The 19320-nt window shown below is 35.8% G+C and overlaps 1 protein-coding gene across 1 annotated transcript in view; it reads left to right on the top strand.

Annotated features, from left to right (window-relative positions):
- The window catches only part of LOC120775967 (death-associated protein kinase related), a 203828-nt gene extending 185378 nt beyond the window's left edge, over nucleotides 1-18450 (top strand). Inside the window, exons 3-6 of the mRNA XM_040106383.1 lie at nucleotides 12358-12570; nucleotides 12699-12874; nucleotides 12947-13265; nucleotides 13331-18450. Of these exons, the coding sequence (XP_039962317.1) occupies nucleotides 12358-12570; nucleotides 12699-12874; nucleotides 12947-13265; nucleotides 13331-15353 (2731 nt within the window). The 3' untranslated portion in view covers nucleotides 15354-18450. The remainder of the gene's footprint in view (nucleotides 1-12357; nucleotides 12571-12698; nucleotides 12875-12946; nucleotides 13266-13330) is intronic.
- Nucleotides 18451-19320: the final 870 nt, after the last annotated feature.

Below are 19320 nucleotides of genomic sequence, written 5' to 3'. Positions count from 1 at the left end.
ATTTACTTATTTTTATTTAATTTTAAATATAAATTTTTATTTTTTTGTATGTTTTTTAACTATTTATTTAATTTTTCATAAAATTCTGGAAACTTTTATTTTATTTTGAGTTTTTTATTGTTTTTTTTTATTTTAATTATTATTATTTTTTTCTTTTATTTACTTTTTTATTAAGATTTTATTACTCATTGTTAGGCTATAAACAATACTGATTCAATGAATAAAAAAAATATTTTTTTTAAACTTGTATTTTTTTTAAGATTTTATTACTCATTGGCAAATAAATAAAAAATTTTGAAAAGTCTCTTCGTTTGTCGGCTTAAAACATTTTATGCAAAAACAATTTTTGAATTAAATATGAAATAAAGTTTTCTAAAAATAAATAATAATATATTTTCGAAAATTTTGAAATATTTCGGACAGTTATTTTGAAAACTTTTCATTATTTACCAAGTACTTTTATCACGCAAAATTGCCCAACTTAGCCTCGGAGCGAAACAGTTTCACAAGCCGGGCGTTTGCAACATCAACAAATATCTCTTTGCATCCGAAATTTCTATAAAACAAACAACAAGACCATTAAACTATCCGCTGCTTACGAAAACCCTGTAATAATTGGAAATTTTCAATATTGCCAAACCGAAGCAAAGAAATTTCAAAAATTTCCGGCGCTTTGAAATTCTTCAAATAGCAAATATTGGCAAACACAGGAAATAAAATAAAAAATGCAGAAATCTTCCAGGAGAGTGCCCTGCAAGCATTCTAAACGCTACGCAGGAGCCAACAAGCACTTTAAAATCTCATTCGCACTTAATTATCATAAAAACGGAATCAAAACAAAACCGCTAAGCAGCCGCACAGCAGGAGCGCACAAATAAACGCAGTGTTTGTTATGTGTGTGTGTGTTTGCTGATGTTCCTGCTTGTGTGTGAGTGTTTGTTGATGTGGTTGCCAACACCAACAAAGCGCTGAGAAAATGTTAGCACTCACTATTTGGCAGTCGGCCAAAGACGCCTCATCGTTTGGCGTGTTAATAGACTACAACATTGCACACACACACCAACACAGCCGTACTTGTAGCCAACTACCAACCACCCACTTGTCTATGCACGGCAGCCAATGCGGAAAAGTCCGCCCAACCACACCACCCACCTGTTGACTGCGCGCCGCTTGCTGGCGTTCGCCTCATTTTCATTTGCCTCACCGTTTGATATCTTGCAGATACATCGATGTTGATTACGCTGCTGCTGCTGTGCTGCCGCTTTGATGGACTGAGCAGTTGATTAGCGCGCATAATTTGCTTATTTGAATAAAGTGCGCGTGTTTTTTACACGTGAATGTTTAAAATTAGGAAAACAAAAAGCTTTATGTGTGTGTGATTAGATTTGTTATATTTTCTCCGTGGCATTTCACTACCTTCAGCACCTTTTCCGAAATTATTGACTTAATTCTTCAAGAGTTTCTTAAGTTTTATTTATTTATTTATTTATTTTTTTTTTTGATTATTTACAATCTGGTTGGTTATATTTTGGAAATTTTTCATATACATTATGGGTCAAGTACAGCCAAAACTAAAAAAATCCTGTTGCTCACAAAATTTATGAGTGAAAAATATTTTTTTCTTCCAATTCTCTCAAATGATATAATTTTCTTAAAAAATTATATTATTGTAATTATTTTTGTTGTAAGAGTACTGGGTGGTCCATGTGTTTCGAACATCTCAAAATCAACTCGACAGCTATTGTAGGAAAAAGTCTAACGGTGTGATATTCACACCATCTTGGTGGCCAATTGACGGGCCCAAAACGAGAAATTATCTGCTCACCGAAGTGTTCTCTCAAAAAATCCACTGATTGATGCGATGTGTGGGAAGTGATTTGTTGAAACCAAATATGCCCGAGATCACGAGCTTCAATTTCAGGCATCAAATAATCGGTTAACATGGCGAAATAACGGTGACCATTGACGATTATTTTCTCACCGACATCATTTTTGAAGAAATATGGACCAATGATTCCACCGCCCCACAAACCACACCAAAATGTTGTTTTTTTTTTGATGAAATAGCAGTTCTGTAATCACTTCAGGTTGATCTTCGTCCCAAATGCGGCAATTTTGCTTGTTTACATGTGAGTCGTCCATCCATTGACCTCCGTTATTGACATCTTTATATAGCATCGAAAAAGTTATAGCAACAGTACCTGAGTCGGGGCGGCATCAGAGAGATGGCAAGGCATCTCGACATGACGTGTGTATCGGCTCAGTATATTTTGGTTAATTTTTTGGGTATGAAGCTTGTTAATTCGAAAAAAAAAAACTGAAATCACTGAAATATGTGATGGCCGAGGAGACAATTTTGCAGACGATGAGTTTTTTTTAACTATCCGAGTCAAATTTGATCAGTTGGTTTTCTAATCAATGGCAATCAAGTCTTCATCTTTTCCTTTAACAGTTTAGATTAATGTCTTCAGCTGCAGAAATGGCAACAGTAAATAATCTTATTATCTTATATGCAATCACTAAAATCCAACGGTGCATTTTTCTTGCAAAAAATGCAAATAATACTTGAAATTTTATAAGAAACTTGTTTTTAGCTCAAATTATATTTTATTATTAGACATATCGATTTACTGCTGCTCAACAAAAGTAAATAATTTTAAATTACAATTCAATCGTTGTTTATAATAACCCACTCTTTAACACCACTTTAATGGCATACAATTTTATTGCTTTCGCACTCAAACCCAATTTAGCGCAATTTAAAATTTTCTTCGCCCCATTTGCACAGCATTGCCACACTTGCGCTTTGCTTATCTCATTTTAATGTTTATTGTTAATATCTTTTTAGTTTTTGTTTTTTTTTTTTTTTTTTTTGTTGCCCACATACCTAAAAGTTCACATTCGCAATGTTTACAATTTAGCTTAATTTTTAATTGCGATTGCTTCGTTCGTTTCATTGAAAGTGCGAATTTGAGTCGTGCGCCTCAAACTACTTAACTGCGCTCAAGGTTCAGCGCATTCTCGCAGCTCAGCGGTCAAAATCATGGCAACAATTAAGCACCGGCCACCACTTACGCATTGTTGTACTTTTGATTGCATGGCGCACAGCATATCGGATACATATGTAGCACCACAAGTACAATAAATTATTCGGCAGCCGGCAATCCTTGACTCACACCGCTTCCAAGTGCGGAACTGAAGTGCGACTTTATTTGTTTGTTTATATAAGCGAATGCTGTTGACCCATATCGGCCTTCACTTTGTGTGTAATTTAATATTGATGAAATTACATAAATATTTTAAGGTATTCACGGTGAACACTGCAAGGGTCAGTTGGTATATTTTGAGATTGAAAGTATTGTGATATTTATTTTTGCTAGTTGTTGGCAGGTCGAGAGGAATTCAGAACAATTTTGTTCGTTCACTTTAAATATGCTGCTTTGTGAAGTCGTTAATCTTCCTGGCTCAAGTTATATAAGTTGCGCCAAAAAGTAGGCTATGTCACCAGTTTAACGGGATTAAATTTTCTAACAAAAGCGTAAAAGTTGTCAAGATATTTTTTTATTGAAAGCTATATGAATTTACTAATATGATTGACTTAAAATTTTAAAAAGGTGGCAACTCTTTACACACATATGTATGTATGTTCATATATTCGATTAAAATGTTTTTAAAAAATCCTTAGTTTGAGTTTGCTTAATTTAACATACACTAGCATTTTTTGACAGAAGTTGGCATTTCTTTAAAATTTCAAACAGGTGGCAACCCTTCATGTGTTTTTGAACAAAATTTTATTAAAACTTCATTATTTGAAGGACCGCTTTGTAATATTTTATTTATTTAGTTAAAAAATTTGAAAGATCTGGCAACACTCATAATTTTTTTAAATTAATTTTTTTTAAGAGTAAAAAATTTTTAGACTGTAGCGTATTTTCATAGCTTGATTTTTGTAGTTAATTTTTCTCCGACAAGTGGCAACCTTTTAACTTTCTTCTGTTAAAACATTTGGTTCTTAAACCAGGTATTCCTAACAATACTTCTAAGCAGTTCATTTCTCACTAAAAAGTGGCGCTTTGTGCACTGCGAGGATGACGGAATTTTGTTTATTACGCAATTTTGTTGCAGTCCAATGATTTTGTTATTGTGACCAAAGAGATTTCACAACAAAAAATGTGTATGCCATATTTTTATTGTTGTATTTATTGCCAAAAATATCTTAAATTATAAAAAATCTCTTATTTTGTTAAAAACATTTTCATAAACAATTTTTTTTGGTCGCTCACCAGCTGCCTCCTGTTCTGTGGATAAGCGCGGGGCACTGCGGTTCTCTGTAAAGTGATATCTTCCGCCATTTACGGGCTGACAAATGTCGCAAAATGAAAACCTACCTAAAGAATCTGCAAAAAAATTAATGATCGCCGCAAAAGCGCTTCGAAAATTGTTGACTTGTTGCCGCTGATTTGCTTTAAGCACATACATACATATGTATGTACATACACACTGAAGTACATATGGACATATGTATGTATATATGTATGTATGTACATTCGTGATCGATCAATAGAAGACAACAGAAATCTTGGCCATTTAAGGTTCGCCACATTGTTGCGCATTTACCTTTGTGCGACGCGACAAGTCAAAAAGCCGCTATAACTTTATAGGTGTGTGTGTGTATAAGCGCCCATATAAGTAAGTATGTATGCCGTCCAGTGCTGGAATCGCACGATATGCGAAAAATTAATGAGGCAAATAGTTAAAAACGCAACAACACATACAAATATGTACAAGTATATGTGTGTATGTGTGTTGCTGTTGAGTGTGCCCATGTAAATGTCCATATACAAATGGCAACAACATGGCGCGAGCAGAACGTGCTGTGTGCCCACCCGCCGCTGCGCATCGCTTTTGCGGTACAGCAGGCCGCCACTCTCCATAGATACATTTATGTAACCACATAATGAATATACACATATATGTCTGTATGTATGTGTGTGTGCGTCTATTTTGATCGGCATGTGGGTGGGAGTGTCCACTGTTGCGCCGCCGCCAAGTCAACAATAGCTTTGGCCAAACCGCTTTGGCGAGCGAACGCCGCCATGTAACCGAATAGCTAAAAACAATACTTTTGAGCAAGCAAAAACAACAACAAAAGTAAGGCTAAAAGCAAACCGAAATGTGAAGCAAGCGAAATGAACCATGAACTTTGCGTGCCCTAAGCGAGCAGTCAACACTCCAAACGAGCAGCCAACAAGTCAACAAATCAGCCGAACCGCCACCGTACGAATACGAAACCGCAAAAACAGCTAAAGTCCGCACAAAAAACGAAGTCAAAACCATAGTTTATAATTATACGAAATTCTCAGCCTCCAAAGGTTCAATAACTGTACTCTGTGCGCGGACAAGTATTTTTTTTTTTTGTTAGGTTTTTTCGAGGTATTCATTCTGTCGCCGCACGTAAAAGAGGCGCATAAAAATCGCACGCCCACGATCAATGCTTTTAAGCCGAGAAGTCATATCTACAAAAAGGTAGGCTCACAATAAACGATTGTCAACAATGCCGTTAAACGCCGAGCGCTGTGAAAATGTAGCGATTACATCACTGGTTTAGCAAAATCTATAATTTGGTGATTTCGTAAATGCCCTTATTTAATTTAAATTATCTGTTTACTGCGGCTTTTTCGTTTTCGTTTTGAAGGCAAGTTTTGATTTTGAATATATGGAAATAGTGTTGTAGAGCGCACTTGTGTATTTATATGTAGATAATTATAGAGCTGCTCATTTTTAATTGTTTTGTATTGTATGAATACTACAAGTATATCAATAAATATGTATGTGGTGATCTCAGGTGATCTTCGATTCATATGCGGTAGTCTGAAGTTCATATGAAGAGTTAGTTCATATGAAGGCATACCACCTTTAAAGTCGTCATATAATTTCTCAAATAAAACCTTATATTAGCTCTAGGCCAGAATTGAAGTGGGATTGTCCACAAAGGCATTAGACTTTACATATCCCCATAGGAAAAAATTGATCAGTATGATACCACTTGATCTTGGTGGCCAATCGACCGGTCCAAAACGTGAAATTATCTAAATCTGAAACGATGTTGCTAGGGAAGTGACATTAATTCCAAAAAAAATAAAATAAAATTGCTGTTACAAAAATATTAGGGAACATAAACAAACTGAAAAACCTATATATGTATGTATATAATTGTATATATACATATTTTGTTTTTAATTATAATAAATTAAAAAAATAACTTTTTAATTAAATATATTTTTTTAATTAATAATTTTACTGTTTTACATGAAAACTACAGTAAATAATTTATTTAATTAATTTAACAATTTTTTTAATTTATTTAGTTAATTAATTTTTTCTTAAGATTTTTAATATTTTTATTAATACTCGTATTTAATTATGTATTTATTAATCTTTTTTAAATTATTGTTTTAGTTTAGTTTTAATTTAAAAATTTGATTCTTAATTTTTTCTTAATTCTTTTATTATTTTTATTGACTATTAAATTATTATTTTTATGTTTTTTCAATTTATTTTTTGTATTTAGGAATGTTTTGTAATATTTATTACTTAATTAATTTTTTTATTTTATTTTTTTTCCTTTTAAACTATGGTTTTAATTTAAAAATTTGATTTATAATTTTTCTTAATTTATTAATTATTATTTTTATGTATTTTCAATTTAAATGTTTTTTTTAATTTTAATTAATTAATTTGTTTGGTTATTTTTTTATTTATGTATGTATTATTTATATTTATTTATGTTATTCATTTTTATTTATTAATTTTTTTTTTGTTATTCAGCCAAATAATTCATTTAATTTTTAATTAAAATTTTTAATTTTTCTTTAAATCCTAATGGTTTTCTTAGTTAATTTATTTTTTATTATTTTTTTACCATTTATTTTTTTTATTTATTTTTTTATTAAAATATTTTTTTCAATTTAAAAACTTTTAATTTTTAATTTTTGCTAAATTTTTAATTTATTTTTTAATTGTTTTCTCTTTTATTTTTTATACTTCTTTATTTGTTCTTTAATTTTTATTATTTAATTTATATCTTCTTGAATACATACATATATTTTTTTTATTCTTTTTGATACTCCAACTGACCTGACAAACAACATTACCGCTTCGACATGTTCTCTCTAATGCAATTCTTAAATTAATGCATTGATTTCCTGCAGCCAGAAATTTAAGTCGTCGTTTGTTGCAACATAATTTACACGAATGCTTTCAAAAGTGTTGCGTGACCAAAGCCATATTTGCGTCAAAGCCAACCAGCAGACCAATCAACAAATCAGCAGCCTCCCGAACGGCTTAACAACACACAAACATACAAAGCTGACGAGTGGAAGCCAATGAACCACGAACCAAACCATTCTAACTGCATTACTAATAAGATGGACTTGGCATTACGTGCCACGTACCCTTTGCTCATAAATTGTCACCAAATTGAGCATCTGCATGTGCGCTTATGTAATCCACATATGTATGTATGTGTGTTTGCTCATATGTCTGTGTTTGTGTGCGTGACAGCTGCTACTGTTGCAACAACACGCATCCTTACTTTGCTCCTACAACCTGCAACATTTCATTGCTGTTTATGGTTGCGCTGACATCTACGTACATACTACTTTTATATTATATGTATATATGTATGTATGTCATTTACATATGTATGCATGTGTGCGTGCTTTGTATTTGTAAGAAGGCTTCATTATTAAGGTTGTTAGTGCCAAAGCACGCCTTACTCATCATTCTAGACACGCAAGCGATGTTGTTCTCGACTCGCCTTGTTGTTGCTGCTGCTATTATTGTTGCTTCTGCTGTTATTATTGTTATTTTTGTTGTTATAGTCCGCTCCATCAATGAACGGGATGTCGGCGCCAGCACTACTAAAACCGGGCGGCTGGCTACTCACGCCTAAGACGACGTGTCCAGACAAAGCGTACACATCCGTTTGAGTGCACCAAAGTGGTTTTCCTCGCCGTCGATCTGGCTCGTAAGCTGCGCCATACAATGTATATATTGTACATTGTACATATATATATATATTGTACATATACCGTACATACGTGTTTATGTATGGATTGTGATCGTTGTTATTTACGAGGGTTCGTTGTTAGATTTTGGTTTGAGGTGTTGCTGCTGTTTTAGCTCCAAAACAAGGGCTTCTAACAAGCTCGAAAAGATTTAGTGGCATCTCGCAGTCTAACGATTGTCGACAATTGCACCAGTATTTGTAGGTTTTTTTACCTTTTAATTGTTATGGTTGTCCTCGTTACTGTCTTCTGCCGGTGTTTATACCATTTCAATGTTGCGAACTTGCTTTGTGCTATATAATGAGTATGTGAAATAGACGAATGCATTGTCCAAGTCCATAATGTCCAATTCGAACCAAAAATATTCGGTTATCATTGAGTGGTACCGATTCCCATTTACTGTAACGTGTCGGTCTTGATCATCACGGAAGAAGGGCCGTTCCCTATGATACCGCCGGCCCATAAATCACACCAAACTGTACTTTTTTCGGGATGCTATGGTGACGCATGGAGTACGTGTGGATTGCTGCCTGACCAATAACGCATATTTTGCTTATTGACAAAGCCATGCAGCCAGAAATGAGCCTCATCGCTGAAGATGATTTTTCGATGAAAATCAAGATCATTTTCAAATTGTTGCTCAGTCCAATCCTTGTCTCACTGGCACGGGAACATTTTGTACTGTGACTCTGACTGCGAATTTCGGCAGTAAATTTTAATAATTTCGTCTCGTTGTTGGATCGTATATCTTTCTATGATGAAATGGCAAACCTTACCGAAGAGAAATGTCAATAGAGCGAGAAAAAATATAGCATCGTTTGCTGTCCCTATCGGTCTACTTTTGTAGCGTCTCTATTAAAAACCCTTTATTACATCTAATGAAAAATTAGAAATGGCGTTAGGAATCGGACTGACTTTTTTTTACAAAAAATGTGGATTTGAAGTGCTATCTTCTGATAAAGCACATTTTCCAAAAGTAATTTTGCGCATATTCAACTTTTCCCACAATTAGATCTTTAAAATAAGGATCTAGCGTTGCCATATGGGCTTTTTGTTGTTTGTTTTTATTTATGTAAATTTTACCAAAATTTTTTCTCCATACCCAATATACTTAAAACCTTTTTTTTTCGTATAAATATCCTTGCAAAGTTTCCCAAAAATATTTTTAAAGAAATTGTAATCACCCTGAATTGAACCTTTAGACAAATTTTAGTGCTAAATATCGCATATAGACATATAGATTGATTTAAACCTTAAGTACATAATTCGGCTAATCATTGACGCTCAAGTTAGATTTCCAGCTATAGCATATTCCGAGGATTCCCAATGTATTTTGGGCAAATATTTATATTAAGCATTTTAATCTATTATAACACTTTCTATATCCAGCTTTCATGGATAAAGCATAAATATACTCATATGGCAGAGTCAGAAAGTTAAGAGCTGATGCAAGCATGTTCTGTGTGAAATATTTTTGACACTCAAAATTAAATGAGCTGTCTACAGGTTAGTTAGGTTTTCGAGAAAAAGTTGCAAAAGGGAGGATCTTCAATGCTTTTCGCTGATAACTTTGGTTGGATGAGTGTGAATGGCTGCTTAAATGCAATAAGAGGCTGGTGATCTATTTCAGTTTTAACTCAAATTCTTATTGGATGAAATATATTTACCAAGTGTTACTAATAAAAGTGGTAATATTAAAAATTTTAAGTATATTCTTGAATCTCCTTAAGCTTTATAATAGTTTTCAACAATTTTAAAATTTTTCGGGAGTTTTATTTTATTTTTGCTTTAAATATACCATACAATCGAAATGGTAATAATAAATATTCTTTTCTAGTCTCCTTAAGCTTTGTAATGGTTTTCGCAACCGAACTGACATTAAACTTCCCACTGCTGTACGAAGAATGCTCAATCTCTTTAGGAGAGCACATCGCGCTTACCAGACATTATTCTGGTATCTTAAATCAGTGTAAATTCTTTCTTCAGTTGCTGCGCTTTTTCGTCTATGCCGGAAGCAAATCCGTTCCGCTGACTTTTATTATTGACTATTGTTGACATTTCTTGCTCGCAGTTTGCCAATACGTCACACACACATACACATACTCAAAATTATACGCACATATGTACATATGTACATTTTTACATATGTTTTGGCGTCATTTTAGTTACGTACTTCTCTGATTTTTTTTTTGCCGTCAACGTCACCGTGATAATTGTGCTGCTCATTGCTATGCGTCATACCTAAAATGTTTTTGTTTATTGTTATTGTTATAACGTATTACAAGCTAGCTTTGAAACTACAGTTGCAGGCAATAAAAGTCCACGCGGCGACAAAACGTGAACAATTTCCGCCACTTATGCGCACCTTTGCAATAAAGTCGACAATTTGTGAGAGACACACATACATATGTACATACATGAAAATATACATGTGTATGTGTGCTCTGCAGCTGCGTAATGCCACTAAGTCCACTAAAAATGCAACATTGACATTTAGACCAAGTCTGCCCATGGGTGGACATCCAAAACTGGGCTGTACTGTTGTTGTTTGGTGACTTCTGTCACGCGTCACGTGCCCCCAGTCCGGCAGCCTGCTTGTGACTTTGTGTGTGTGTTGAAATGCTTATGTTTATTGAGACATTTGTAGGTTTACCTGAACACTTATTTCATTCCTGACAAGGATTTTCTTGGGCAAACATTGAGATCGCTTAAGAGGTTACATGGGTTTCCTCGGATAAAAAACAGCCTTTTTTCAACAATTTTTTTTTTCATATAAAAAATGAAATATTTGATTAGAGTTTTTTATTGTTACAAACATACACTATTAACAGAGAAATTCTGAATTTTTTTGGAAAAAAAATATTTTAAACTCTGTCATTGGGACGCCATTTCCGGTGACCCCTCGGAAAAAGATGCGCCCACGTTGGCAGGATAACTGCTTCCGGGATCATTTAAAGTGAAAAATACGTGTTTTAGTTAAAACCTTAACTTGGACGAGGCAAAAAACTGAAAATTGGATTTTGGCAGACATTTTTACAAAAAAAATTTAAAATTTCGCGAATTTTTTTCAAATAGTTTTAATCGCAAACAAATCCTTCAGTTTGGACCATGGACTATGGATATTCAACGAATGCATTTACCTTTCAAGGAAAGTTTGAAATTATATCCATAACATATTGAAGAATCGTATTTGAAAGGCTCTAATGGTATACTTTTTATAGTCTTCCAAACTGATTTCTCTTCAAATTCCGTTAACTGTCGTTGTATAGGTATTTTTCGAAACGTATTTACTAACCGAATTAATTTATCTTTCAATAATACCTGCTCTACAAAGATAGCAAAATTTATTTGAAAATTTAATCCATATTCGGCGCTATGTCGATATATTTGTAAAGCCGTCTATGCCATATTTTTTTCAATCATCGCAAGGACGCGTGATTTTACAAGTTTAATATCACTTTGCCTTGAAGAGCTAGAAATAAGTTTCCAAATCCAGCCGAGATTTTCCAGATCCCCCTCTGAAACTGAATAATGACTGCTAGTGACTTCAAAAATCCGTTTTCCGCAAAACAAAATTTGTTACTCATGTTTTTGTTGTTTTTGTTGTTGTTGTAACGGGTACCTAATCCCCGTTGGGATTGTAAGGATTGGATAATATGTCATCGATGTCACCCAACGGTAAGCCCAGGAAACGTGGTATTTCGACGGGGTCCGACCAAAGGGAGAAGAGTGTCAGATGTGCAGGGTTAAAAGGTCACGCAAAGAGGTGGCTAGTATCATGAGTAGTAATTCCACCACAGCCGGTTCTAGGTTACCGGAATTGACCCGGATTTTAACCGGCCGAGGGCTGTTATTACGGAGAACTAACCCCATTTACTTCCTCGGTAAGTCTCGGCTTGTCACTCATCACTGCAGGGGGTGCAGTTAAAGAGAAAGCTCTGCCGAAGTGTGATCGGCGTCCTACGTTCTATGCTGTTGACCTCTACCTAAGTTCTAAATTTATTTCATACGCTTTCTTCGTAGAATTTGTTGCAAAAATCTGGTTCCTCCGTGAAAAAAACTGCTCATTTCTCTTCTAAGCATTTTCAAAGCTAAAATTTGTGTGTTGGTAAGCTTATGCCTGCCGTACCACCTGCTAATATGTTTCGGTGAAATAATATTGCCTACATTTCGGCGCGCATATATTGTATAAGTTATTCGTAGAGCGCTCTATACTGCCCTTAACAAATATATTTTAAATAAATTTATTTTCTTTAACTTATCCAATTATGTTTTCTCTCTTCTACAGAGGCAAATTCGCTGCTGTGCGTCGCGCCATACATAAAAATTCCGGTACACATTTTGCTGCCAAATTTCTGAAACGACGCCGACGCGCTCAATCCTCAGATAAGGAGATCAAACACGAGATCGCTGTGCTAATGCTATGCGATGGCGCCGACAATATTGTCAAATTGAATGCCGTGCACGAGTCACGCTCCGACACAGCGTTGCTGCTGGAACTGTAAGTTGAATTACATACAAACAAATCTAAATATTTATATATAAATGTCTACATACATATGTATACACCTATATATACATATATATGTTCAATCTTAGTCATAAATAATTGTAATTGTATACTTGCAGGGCAACCGGTGGTGAGCTACAGACATTTCTAGACAATGAGGAATGCCTCAGTGAGGCACATGCGCGCTATTGCATGCGCGAGGTACTTAAGGCATTGCAATATCTGCACAAACGTTCCATAGCACATCTGGACTTGAAGCCGCAGAATATATTGCTCACTGGTGAGCGCATTGAAGGTGCGTACATAACTGTAAAAACTACTATTCCTTCATACTAATAATGATTTTTGTTGTTGTTGTAACTTGCAGACGGTTTGAAGCTGTGCGATTTTGGCATCTCACGCGTGGTTGCCGAGGGCACCAATGTGCGTGAGATTGTCGGCACACCGGATTATGTCGCACCCGAGGTGCTGCAATACGAACCGCTCTCATTATTGACGGACATTTGGTCGGTGGGCGTGCTGGCCTATGTGCTACTGTCCGGTTTTTCGCCTTTCGGCGGCGAAACCAAACAGGAAACGTTCCTCAACATTTCGCAGTGTGCGCTGACATTTCCGGACAAGCTGTTTGGCGGAGTGTCCGCTGCGGCCATTGATTTTATACGTCGCGCATTGCGAATAAAGCCAAAGTAAGTCCGAAACGCATAAAAATTCAATAAACACAATACTAATTTCCATCCAAAATTATTTGCAGTGATCGCATGACCGCTGCAGGATGTCTCGAGCACATTTGGTTAAAAGACGAATGCTCCATCGATAGACAAATCCTCACCGATATCACCAAATCAACGACAGTCGACTCAGCCGCAGCTGCAGACGATGAGGATGATGATGATGAAGAAGATGTAGATGTAGATGAAGATGAAGACGACGACGAGGTGGAAGAAGAGGACGATGAGGTAGAAGCGAATGAAGCTGAATTGGAAAACGAAATGTCACACGATGACGGCGATGAGGACGAGCTCAATATTAGCATTGACACAGAACAACAATTGAATGGTACAAATGGCAGCAAAATGGAATCATCGGATGCCGAAGAATTGGCGGAGGAGAGCGCAACCAACAAACAGCCGGTTATCACCAACGGCAAGACAGCGTACAATAAGAGCAACAGCAACGGTTACAGCAACTATAATGGACGCAGCGCCAGCAACAGTAGTTACAGCAACAATACTGCACGTCATAACGGCACACACACTACGTATACGAATGGCGCTGGCAGCGCTGCGCGTTACACGAACGGCGTTAAAGCGAGCGCAACAACAACAACAACAGCGACAACGCAGCGCACAACCGCCGTGGTGACGGTGCCGGCTGTGCGTGCCACCACCATACCGCTACAATACAACGGTGGCCATCGCCAGCAACAACAACAACAGCAGCAACTGCAAAGGCAACAACAATTGCAGGTGCTTGCGCGCCGCCATTCATCCTCAGACTCCAACAAGGAGAACACCTATCTGGCTACGAAGAAAATAGCGCCGTCAACAGCCAGTGTTGGCAGCGTTGTGAAGAAGCCACTGACGGCTACAGCGACCACGACCATTGTGATTGCTGGCAGCGAAATGGGTGATACGACGACGGCAACGGGTGTTGCCACTGCTAATGTGGTTGCCACATTTACGCTACCCAGCGGCTACAATCACAATCACAGTAATCACAGCAACAACAGCAGCAGCAACAACAGCAGCATGCATACTAACAGTAGCAATCACAGCAACAACAATGCGAATCACGAAAAGTATATAACAACAACAACGCACTGCCTCTTCCCCGACGCACCCACAACACCGAAAGTTATACGCAAAACCCCAAACACCGAAGCCTCACCGACCTCGGTCAAGGCATTGGTGAAGAAGTTTCAATTAGAAGGCGGCAACACCAGCCCCACAGCCTTTGAAAAGCACGCCACAACACATTTGAAAGAGGCACAAGCAACAAATCAGCAAACATTACATGCAACAATAACAAACACGACAACACAAATGAACGGCGTTAGCGCTGGCAGCAACAGCAACAGCAGCAACAAGAAGTCGCCAATCACTAACGGTATTGCCAAGAAATTCGATACGACACGCAAGTATGGCGGCGAACAACACAATGGCACAGCTGGCAGTGGCAGCCTCAGCAACGGGCGCCGCGCCTCCGAGCCAGCGACGGTCACACAAGTCACGACGCATATAGCACACAATCGCAGCGGCAGCGGTGGCATCGGCGTTGGCAGCGCCGCCGCGACAAGCTATAAAACGACTTGTGTACTCTGCATCGGTGGTGGCGGCAGCAAGGCGGCGTCGTCGTCGATTGGCACCAGCAGCAATGGTTGCAGGCACTCAACGGACGCCGCCGGCAGGTACAACAAAACGTCAAGCATTAGCAACAATAATGGCACAGCGGCCACCAAGTGTTGTAGCAGCAAAATGGCCAACAGCAATGCTAATGCCACCAACACTGCCACCGTGACCGCCACCGCCATTGTGAATGGCAGCAGCAATGGCAGCACTGCCGCCACCACCACAACGGCACTACTGCTGGGCAGCAGTCATCATCAGCAACAGCAGCAACAACAACAACAACAGCAGCAGCTCCACCAGCATCACATGAACGGCGTGCACCATCATGCACATCACCATCATCACCATCACCACCATCACATGCATGTGGCGACGAAGGCGGCTACCGCCAACAATTTAAGCTTAGATCAGGGTATTATTTGTTAGCTAAAGGCCAATCGGGCGCGTAGAAATGCCAGAAATTTCTTTAATCGATTTCTTTGCTGCATGTAGTATTGCGTTGATGCTTTGTAAGCGGTCTGTGGCCCCTAATCAGCAATCAGCTGTTTGCCTCTGAAAACCGCTTACAAGCAGGCAACACGCAGTTGCGGTCGGTGTGGGTGTTGCAAGCGGCGTGTGGCGGTGCGCAATGTCTGTTTTTGCTCTTTGTTACTCTTAATATTAAAGCTGCTGGTTAAAGTGAATCTTAAAAGTGATCAAAATATGTATACATACATATATATATATATCAAGTAACTTATATATGTATACATATGTCTTATGAATTGTTGTGAATTATGCGCACACACACACATACACACACCGCTGCTGCTTATGCCTTTTGCCTCATTGCGCAATACGCGCATGCGCATAACTGTTCAATTTAGTTTAGTGTTACAACTTTACAGCTAATTAATTTTTAAACTAAATAAAAGCGCTAGCTGCGTAGTAAGGCGCGCTAGTAGCCGAAAATTGCTAAGTTTATATTGAATTAGTTCAATGGTGGTTGGCATGCTAGCATTGCACAAGACTTTCTCTGTATGTTGCCGTATAATTATGTCAAAACAAATTTAATATTAGGTAAAATGAAATTAAAGCTTAAATGTTGTAAAATTATTCTATTTTTTTTTTTAAATTTTTTATACGCTTTTTTTTAGTATTTTTAGAAATTTTCTAGTTATATTAGGCCAGTGCAAAAGCCTTTGAAAATGCCTTTGAGCGTTTAAAAAGCGAAAAAATCAATTGTAGTTTGAATTCCATTGTAAAAGTCAGATAAAATAACAAAAATGAAAACAAAAAAAAAAATTATGGACAATATGAGCTCATAAGGTTAAGGTCCCGGATGGTTTTTTAAGTTTCAAAAACGGATTTCCTCCATTTTTCAGCAAAACTACGTATGCTATAGAAAAAAGTTGTATGGCAAAGTTGTATGTAATGAAAAGATCTACAGCTTTTGCATGTTAAACTTTTCTCCATAACCTCAAATTTTATGTAAAACATTCAAATAATGAAATCGAGTCACCGTTAAAATATAATGTAAGAGTCTTAAAGAAAAATTATTGTACGGCAAAGTTGTAGCTAAAGCAAAGATTTACAACTTTTGTATGCAAACTTTTTTCGCATAACCTCAAAATTTAATTTTTAAGTTTCAAAAACGGATTTCCTCGACTTTTCGGCAAAACTACGAATGCTATAGTAAAAAGTTGTATGGCAAAGTTGTACGTAATCAAAATATCTACAACCTTTGAATGTAAACCTTTTTCGCATAACCTCAAAATTTTTGTGAAAATTGCAAATAGCGAAATCTGTTCACTTTAAAATATAACTACGAGCCTTAGGGAAAGGTTTTTATATGGCAAAGTTGTAGCTTTTGTACGTACAACTTTTTCTCATAACCTCAAAATTTTTTCGAAAAAGTTCAATTAACGAAATCTGGTCACCGTAATAATGTATTTAACTACGAGTTTTAGAGTAAAACTATTATATGGCAAAGTTGTAGCTAAAGCAAAGATCTACAACTTTTGTATGTACAATTTTTCTCCATAACCTCAAAATTTACATATGTGAAATTGCAAATAATAAAATTTAGTCATCTTAAAATGTAGAAATCATAAGTGAGGATAATGTGTGCACTTTTCATAATAGAGTGTGCGCTGTTTTCATTAAGTGAAGAAACAAAATTAAATTAAAATAATATTTAAAAAAATTTTTTTTCTGGCAAAAAAAGTTTCTTTACAAAATTTGGTGACCCAAACAATCTGTAAATTTTTGTATTTGAAATATATATTTTTTCAACTTTTTTTTGGACTTAATAACAGAAAAGTCGCCAATTTTAAATCGAAAATTGTGTTGTTGTTGTAGCGTGCCGACGGTACTTGACCGATTAAAAAATCCGCGACCGTTCCGGTTACGTATACCTCATTGTCGTTGTAACGGAAATTCGAAAATTTTCACTACATTTGCTCTGCCCGTCGTGAGATCGCCTGTAATAATTCTTTTATTTTTAAATTTTGTAATTTTTATCTGACTTTTCCAATGGGTTTCATGATATCATGTTTTTTTCTGGTCTATTTGCATTTTTTTTTTTTAAATCCGTACTACTTAATTCCGAAAATTTAGTTTGCTCCCAAAGTCGGCAAACCTTCGTCGCTGAAAAAACTTAATTCAAACCTCCTCACACAACATCCAGCTAATTCGCTTAAATAATTTATTTAGTTTATTTACTCGCTTATATTTACAGTTTTTACAATTACAAGTATTTAGCGCTAAGTTGGTTTATTTTTGTGAAACCTTTTATTTTTTATATGAAACCATATTGAAATGCCTACATTTAATTTGCTAGAATAAAAAATTATGCGTTGCCCCGAAATGAAGAAATCCAGAAATCGAAAGGGAAAGGGAAATTGAGGGTATATACATATATATAATATTTAGTAATGCCTCAACTTACTAGTTTTTTATATAAATAAATAAAATTTAGTTGAAATGGCATCATAGACTAAACCATTTCGCGCTGTCGCTGCCGCTGCCGCCGCCGCTGCTGCTGCTGATCTTAAATAAGTCTTAGTGAATTAGTTAATATAAAAGTGTATAGTTATATTGGCTGTTAGGGCTTCAAATTGTTGGTGTCGCCGCCGTTGGCTGTCGTATGTTTTCTACACTGCAAAAAATTGCGTTCTACTCGTTTAACTCTATTATGTATCTTTTTATTTTTTGCATTATTCGTTTGCTTTGTACCATTTAAGTTTCTCACTTGCTTACGTTTCTTTTTTATATATTTAAATATTTAATGCTATATCTTTAATATATATAATTTTTCTTTCTGTGTAGTTAAAGGAAATCGTTAAATTTGCAACTAAGAAAATTTAATATGAATTGCTATACATACATACAAACATACACGCATACATACATGCATACATATTATATGCCTACCTTTATTTTTAGTTGAACCAAGCGGCATTCTTTAAATAAATAAATAAATATTTACGTACGTGAAACGCATAATCATCGTTATGCCGTTCGTAGACAAACTAGTTACTAATTAATTGCGTTATGATAATTGATAATATAACTGAAATTTAATTTAAATGAATAATAATGATAATAATGCTGTGTGGTTACTTTTTGTCAAACACAAAACTTAAACGAATAAAATAAATCCATTATATTTGGTAATACATTATATAAATATTCTTTGTTTTTAGTTTGATTTCATTATTTTTTGGTTTGTTTAGAAAAGATGGTATAAACACTTACACATAGAAGTATAATATATTATTTTAATAAAAAATGCTAAATTTTATGACATTTTTTAAGTCAGTTTGTATGGCAGCTATATGCTATAGTAGTCTGATCTGAAAAATATGTAAGGAGATTGTAGTGTTGTTTTGAATAATATTCTAGGCCAATTTTCGTGAAGATATCTTGCCGACTAAGAAAGTTTTCCATATAACGACTTTATTTCGAACGACCTGTTTGTATGGTAGCTATATGCTATAGTAGTCCGATCTGCACAATATATACAGAAATTGTAATGCTGTCTTAGAAAATTATATGTGCCAAATTTTGTGTAGATATCTTTTCAACTAAAAAAGTTTTCCTATAAGAAGTTGATTTCGAAAGATCAGTTTGTATGGCAGCTATACGCTATATTGATCCGATCTGAACAATATATAAGCAGATTGTAGCATTGTCTTAAGGCATGGTTTATGCCAAATTTCGTGAAGATATCTTGTCATATACAAAACTTTTTCATATAGCGACTTGATTTCGACCAATCAGTTTGTATCGCAGCTATATGCTATAGTGGTCCGAACGAAACAATACAGTATGTGACCTGGTCTACGAAAAGGGAAAAGGGGGCTAACGTGCGAAAACTAGTTTTCTGGGAAACAGCTGTTAAAAACTCATC

The sequence above is a fragment of the Bactrocera tryoni genome, chromosome 4, assembly GCF_016617805.1.
Source record: "Bactrocera tryoni isolate S06 chromosome 4, CSIRO_BtryS06_freeze2, whole genome shotgun sequence".
Lineage (NCBI taxonomy): Eukaryota > Metazoa > Arthropoda > Insecta > Diptera > Tephritidae > Bactrocera > Bactrocera tryoni.
Note: the sequence above shows the minus strand (reverse complement) of the source record. Positions and strands in the feature narration are given on the sequence as shown.